Source organism: Palaemon carinicauda, chromosome 18 (assembly GCF_036898095.1).
Source record: "Palaemon carinicauda isolate YSFRI2023 chromosome 18, ASM3689809v2, whole genome shotgun sequence".
Classification (NCBI taxonomy): Eukaryota; Metazoa; Arthropoda; class Malacostraca; order Decapoda; family Palaemonidae; genus Palaemon; species Palaemon carinicauda.
In genome coordinates this window covers 15,190,334-15,197,833 of record NC_090742.1, presented here as the reverse complement: position 1 = coordinate 15,197,833, position 7,500 = coordinate 15,190,334, and the positions used below count along the sequence as shown (strand labels likewise).

The following is a 7,500-nucleotide window of genomic DNA, read 5'->3' as shown; positions in this document are numbered from 1 at the left end:
TCCTGGGAGTCGTTGTGTTGCACTGCACCCTAGAGAGTAGAAAATCAAAACATTAATTCCCAGCCACCTAAAACAAATGGCTTTAGCAAGGATAGATATATGGTAAGTAGATGTGTGAATATCCTTTGCGGAATATCCATATTCGGTCTTTTACAAAGTATTGAAGATGCGGTGTTCTGATATTGGCTCTTCAGACAAAACAGGCCTTTTCATTTGAGTCATAAATATTCTTTTTTTTAATAGGAGATTATACATTAACATTTGTCCTACATCCAAAAGCAATAATCGGATATTAATTGTGCATTAATAATTACAACCATTGCAATATCATATTGAATATATTACCAGTAATAAAAGAAAGTAAATAATCCTAAAAGAATTCTGTAAGTAGAAGTAATTTTACAGAGGAGACTCCGTAGAGGACTAGGACTTAAAACACGTTAAAAAGCATCTGTCACAGGATAATTACGTACTCCTGGATATGAGCAATCAATTATCCTGCCGGAATTTTGAACGGAGACGAAAGATCCTACTCGTCTGTCGTTGGTGGGATCTCTAGCCTGGAGCAAAAATCCTTTGAACTTCCCATTTCTGGCGGCGTATACCGTCACTGTTGAAACAAGAAGAAGACATGCGTTAAAACCATAGGCAAAAGAAATGAATAAAAGGTTAAATTGTGTTAAGGACAGGGTTAGACTATTGACCTGTGCAAAGAACTTAATACAGAATATTTGTTTTCATACCCAGACTAAGGAAAATTAATGGGACGGATATAAGAATTGACACGTTGCAAAATTCTATCAGAAAGTTGGCAGGGTACACGAGATAGGGCAGTAGATCTAAAATAAAAGTTTTAAAATACCACAATAAGTTTCCAAAACTGATAACAAGGTATTATCCCCGCTTACTTCAAAGTAGAGAGAAATAAAACTAAAATTTGAGGTTTTTATTAAAATGTTATTTGTTACAGGAAAATTTTCAATTCCACTACTGTACTTAATAAAAGCCAAGATGCTTTGCGCTTATCTAGTAGTAAATAGAGTGCCCGCAAAAAAGGTTTTGCAGAACGAGTAGTCAAGAACCAGGAAGGAACTAGGACACCTTGATGAGATACCTAATGATATGGACGAATTTTGGGTGGGATAATTGGAGAGAGTTATTACAGAAGAGATAAAGATTGCAAGACTGTAATGTGAGAACAGTAGCTTATCCGATATTAATGAAATTGAACAGTAGAATTCCTTATTCTGAAGGAACTGGTGATAGATATATCGAGATATGAAGATACACTATAGTTAAAACCATTAATTTTACCTCAGTACTTTTGGTTCCTCAGTACACGAGTTCTGAAGCGACTGTGTAAGAAGAATAGCAAAAGCTTTCAAACCTCAAGAAGTTTAATTCATCTCCTAGACACTGAAGCGACTCTGTAAGAAGAAGAGCACAAGCTTTCAAACCTCAAGAAGTTTAACTTATCTCCTAGACACTGAAGCGACTGTGTAAGAAGAATAGCACAAGCTTTCAAACCTCAAAAAGTTTAACTAATATCCTAGACACTGAAGCGACTGTGTAAGAAAAATAGCACAAGCTTTCAAACCTCAAGAAGTATAACTAATATCCTAGACACTGAAGCGACTGTGTAAGAAGAATAGCAAAAGCTTTCAAACCTAAAGAAGTTTAACTAATGTACTAGACACTGAATCGACTGTGTAAAAAGAATAGCACAAGCTTTCAAACCTCAAGAAATTTAACTTATCTCCCTAGACACTGAAGCGACTCTGTAAGAAGAAGAGCACAAGCTTTCAAACCTCAAGAAGTTTAACTTATCTCCTAGACACTGAAGTGACTGTGTAAGAAGAATAGCACAAGCTTTCAAACCTCAAGAAGTTTAACTAATCTCCTAGACACTGAAGCGACTGTGTAAGAAGAATAGCACAAGCTTTCAAACCTCAAGAAGTTTAACTAATCTCCTAGACACTGAAGCGACTGTGTAAGAAGAATAGCACAAGCTTTCAAACCTCAAGAAGTTTAACTAATCTCCTAGACACTGAAGCGACTGTGTAAGAAGAATAGCACAAGCTTTCAAACCTCAAGAAGTTTAACTAATCTCCTAGACACTGAAGCGACTGTGTAAGAAGAATAGCACAAGCTTTCAAACCTCAAAAAGTTTAACTAATCTCCTAGACACTGAAGCGACTGTGTAAGAAGAATAGCAAAAGCTTTCAAACCTAAAGAAGTTTAACTAATCTACTAGACACTGAAGCGACTGTGTAAGAAGAATAGCAAAAGCTTTCAAACCTAAAGAAGTTTAACTAATCTACTAGACACTGAAGCGACTGTGTAAGAAGAATAGCACAAGCTTTCAAACCTCAAGAAGTTTAACTAAACTTCTAGAAAATTTGTTGCAATAGTAAATTCAACTTAATCCGAATTAAATTATTACAACAAGTCACACTGTCTCCTTGATAAAGACATGTGTCTGCTGTAGGTTCTTTAACAAATATGCGGCCCCTAGACATCCAAAAGACTTTAGGTATTAAGGTTTTCGAGAATAAACTGGAGACTTTCTTGTTTTCTAAGTGCTTCGATAATGTGGATTTGACAATAAACGTGCAATATGCAGTGTGAAATGCTGAATGCCTTTGCATGTATGTTATAAAATTAATAGATGTCTTGTAGAGAGTAGGGTTCTCCTGTAGTATGGGACCAGAAAAGCAGACCTTAAAGTAAAGTAGAAGTTTCAAACATACCGATATACGTTCCATCATCATCGGCTGTGACGTAGATTCCGAAGGGGGCACGAGACGACTGGCCTCCAAATCCCAAATGACCTGGGTGCATCGTATTGCAAGCTAGAGTGACGTCTCCCCTGCTGAAGCCAAGAGTTACTTCCACTGCGATGATTGATACCAAGGCAACCATGCCTAGGAAGTAAGTGTGTTTGGCCATTATCTGAAAAGAAAATTACAAAAATATGATATTAAAGTAGGCAATAAAGAAGACAGAAGAGAAGAAACTGGATGTGGCAGAGATGAGAATGTTGAGATGGATGTGTTGGGTGACAAGAAGAGATAAGATACGGAATGAAGTAATTAGGGTTACCACTGGCGTTAGAAAACTATCAGATAAGATACAAAAAAGTAGACTGAGGTGGTATGGTCATGTAATGAGAAGAGATGAACAGTATATTGGGATGAGAGTAATGGAAATGGAGGTACAGGGAACGAGAGGGAGAGGGAGACCAAAGCGAAGGTGGATGGACTGTATCAAGGATGACCTTCGATCAAAGGGATTAACCGGTGATGAAGTGTGGGACAGAGGTAGATGGAGAACACTGGCCAGAAACATTGACCCCACGTAAAGATGGAAAAAAGATGCAGAAGAAGAAGAAGAAGAAGGAGAAGAAGAATGATATTAGAGTAGGCAAAAATTAAAAAAAAAAATTAAATTCTTATTAAGATTTGCTTGCTTTAAAATTAGCTTGCCTCATGCAAGACACGGGCTTATCAAAACTATTTTATTGTCGTAAAATATTTTAGACAAAACGATGCAAAATTTGGAAAACATGTTGGTGATACTCTTCCAAGTCGATTTAAAATATTCGAATCTGCCAGGAATGGAAAAGATTTAATTAATTATTCAGGAATCCACAAGTTCATAATAAAAGATGTATTTTCGTAAGAACTGGACTTTGACAGTCATACGAGAGGTCCTGTTATGCAAAGCATTTGCTTGGTTCAGAATTACATCTCGCAAGCAACAAGGCATGATCAATATGACGACGCAAAGACTTGTGAATACAGACAGATCACAGAAAACAATTATTGTAAACTGAAATTTAATCTTGTTATTAACAGTAGAATAAGGGGGAAATGTAGAGCATAAGGTGTGAAGTAAAATTATTCAAATAACTTCTGACATAAATAATCATCATCATCATCATCATCATCATCATCATCATCATTATTATTATTATTATTATTATTATTATTATTATTATTATTATTATTATTATTATTATTATTATTACTTGTTAAGCTACAACCCTAGTTGGAAAAGCAGGATAAGTCCAGGGGCTCCAACAGGTAAAATAGCTCAGTGAGGAAAGGAAGCAAGGAAAATTAAAATAATTTAAGAACAGTAACATCAAAATAAATATTTCCTATATAAAACACATAAAAACTTTAACAAAACTAGAGGGATAGAAATTAGATAGAATAGTGTGCCCGAGTGTACCCTCAAGCAAGAGAACTGTAACCCAAGATAATTGGAGACCATGGTAAAGAGGCTATGGCCCTACCGAAGACTAGAGAACAATGATTTGATTTTGGAATGTCCTTTTCCTAGATGAGCTGCTTACCATAGTTAGGGCTAAACAATGTATACTTATTATAGACTACAGTTATATAACTGAAAGTCGATAATTACATATCAATGGAAATGGACTGAGATCATTATATTAAAATAGGCACGCGTTAGTCTCATACATAATAACTGGAAGATCGAAAAACATTGGAAAATCCAAAGATAAAAGACGAATTGGTGCTGTTTTTGGTATACGATCTCAAAGATGTAATTTTGTTTTGGTATAAGATCTCACCTGATAGTAATGATCTCACTTCACTTCACGGCGAAGCAAGAACCATTATATTTTTTTTTCAAATGTACAGGGAATAATTATCTAAGAAATAATAATCAATCATTGATGTTAGCGTGCCCAGCTCAACATTACCGCTTGTCAGTACATACGGAGCTTGATTTTTTTTTTTCACGAGCGAAGCGAGCGCACGCCGAAGCAAGAACTATTAGATTTCCTATTATTCTTGTTTTAATTTCTACCCGTTAAAATATTGAGATCGCATACCAAAGCAAAAGAATAAATTCTGAGATCACGCCATAAATAAGATCGCATATCAAAACAGCACCTACGAACTCATAACACACAGAAAAAAATAAAAATGAAAATTATGTTAGTTGGTCTTCCAGAATAACTAAATCAGGAAATTCTGACAGATAAAAGAGTCGATCAGATGGAACAAATAAGGCCCTTGAAAAATAATTGGGTATTCTATAGAAATGCATAACACGCTTTCTTCCCTCTGCATAAACGAGTTCATAGAGTGGCACAAGACAGAATACACATTTCAGCTGAGGAGCGACAGAGTGCTTTCGAGTTGGACTTAAAGGCAATGGAGTAGTGGGTAAAGAGAGAGAGAGAGAGAGAGAGAGAGAGAGAGAGAGAGAGAGAGAGAGAGAGAGAGAGAGAGAGAGAGTTGAAGGGGTTACTGGCTAAGATGACTTGGTCCGGGTACGATGTTGAAAGGGAAACGCGTTGAATAACAAGACTTTCACTTTTCTTCCTTTTTACCGTGGTGACATAAACCTCAAAAGTACATATACTTAAAGCTAATTAGCTATCTATATACATACATACATACATATAAATATATATATATATATATATATATATATATATATATATATATATATATATATATATATATATATATATATATATATATGTGTGTGTGTGTGTGTGTGTGTGTGTGTGTGTGTGTGTCTTTGTATGCCTGCATATACACACATTCAAATATTTATGTTAAAAAAACTGTAATACTTAGCTAGTCAGCTAATCTATCATTCATTACACATATCTTCCATGCATACACATTATGTAAATTGATTTCTCCTGAATTCTGATGAAATAAACTGGCATTTTCTGGTTTGCTTGTCGAGACTTTTCCTCCTTTCACAGATAGCGTGCACTACAGAGAGAGAGAGAGAGAGAGAGAGAGAGAGAGAGAGAGAGAGAGAGAGAGAGAGAGAGAGAGAGAGAGAGAGAGAGAGAGAGTTAACACAATACTCCTCTCTGATAATTAACATTCACGAAGGGTACAAAATGTGACGAAATCAGCGACTATCACTCGCAATGTGCTCATATATGACTGTAACAATCAAACTGTTAGCCAGCACACATTAATTTCCTACATACATTAGATATAATATCGTAGCAAAAATCTATGTTTAATAAATACCCCTGGATGATGATATTAACTCTGGACTGTTAGGAATTTACCCCGTCTATCTCTTGAGGTTACAGTTCATCTTCTTAATTGATCATAATTACAATAATCTATTGTTCTCTCTCCTTTTTCTTTAATGATTGACGATGAAGAGATACAACTCCAATTCGTACATTCGACTGAATATAAGTTTTCTTGAGTTGTTATTAATCACATGAAATCAAGGAGATTGAAACTTAAACTTAATATTTACAGTAGACACACATTAAGCACACACTCACAAATATATATATATATATATATATATATATATATATATATATATATATATATATATATATATATACGAGTATATATATACAGTATAGGCTATATATATATATATATATATATATATATATATATATATATATATATATATATATATATATATATACACATATATATATATATATATATATATATATATATATATATATATATATATATATATATATATATATATATATATATATATATATTCTAAGCCAACTGTTTAAGTTGTGAGAAAAAACGTCAGAGTAAAAGCCAAATTAATGAACACGTTTGAACTCACCTCAATTTTGAATAAGTCCAGATATTGAGAAACTAAAGACCTAAGACTATTGCAGCTTCACTTAACCTGTCTCCGTTATACGAATGTATATTAACCTCGGCTTGGGAGGACTGGAGTTACTCGGCCAGCGTCAGCCTGCCTCTGACGATTTTCCAGATCTTCCAGGAAGGTGTCAGGACTTCAGATGCCAACTAGTATTTATGGCCTTCAGCCCTAACGCTTTCATCTGTAACGCCCAACTGGATGTTACGTGATGTAAAGAATGGTTTTTTGGGGGATGAAAGACTTGAGTCATGTAACCCACGCCGACTGGAAAAGTTGGGATTTCGCTTGTCTTTAGGCCTACTTTGTTTTCAACTGATTATAATGTCAATTTTATATTCGTCCTAACGGTGTTTTACTCCACTTTGTGGTTGTCAGTCAAGTTACTGTACTTATTATCCTATATGTAATTAACTGGTGGAGACGGTATGCGAAATGTTAATAGCATGTAAAAAAAAGCTTGTAAGACACATTACCAGGCGTTGAGCACTGGGAGGCCATTCAGAGCCAAGGTGCAACTACGGGAAACGAGACAGCTGAAATATGAACTAAAAGTTAAAATAAATTTGACAGAAAAAAGAAGCGTGGATGGAGGCGATGTAGAGAGCCAAAAAGAGGAAGCAGCAGGAATCCTAGGAATGTTGGAAAGTTAATATTGACTAGATTAATTTTCCTACTGATCTATTCAAAACCGCTATCAAGAATTGCAAAAACAGTACTCCATTTCGCATCTCATTAGAGCGAACAATGCAACTTGAGAGAAAAATTCTATAATTTGAGCTATTTTACTACCAAGGTCCCTAGACTATCTCGTGAAGCATCATACACGATAAAGGCATC

The 7,500-nt window shown here is 35.0% G+C and overlaps 2 protein-coding genes across 3 annotated transcripts in view; one reads left to right on the top strand and one right to left on the bottom strand.

Moving 5' to 3' along the window:
* Positions 1–6,776, bottom strand: part of LOC137656983 (putative defense protein 3) — a 9,609-nt gene extending 2,833 nt beyond the window's left edge. Inside the window, exons 1-4 of the mRNA XM_068391329.1 lie at positions 6,619–6,776; positions 2,751–2,952; positions 474–610; positions 1–29 (exon numbers count right to left, since the gene is read on the bottom strand). The exon at positions 1–29 is cut by the window's left edge and continues 63 nt beyond it. Coding sequence (XP_068247430.1) covers positions 1–29; positions 474–610; positions 2,751–2,949 — 365 coding nt within the window. The 5' untranslated portion in view covers positions 2,950–2,952; positions 6,619–6,776. The remainder of the gene's footprint in view (positions 30–473; positions 611–2,750; positions 2,953–6,618) is intronic.
* ssp6 (short spindle 6) overlaps positions 1–7,500 on the top strand; it is a 363,586-nt gene that overhangs the window by 172,756 nt on the left and 183,330 nt on the right. The gene's annotated exons all lie outside the window — the stretch shown is intronic.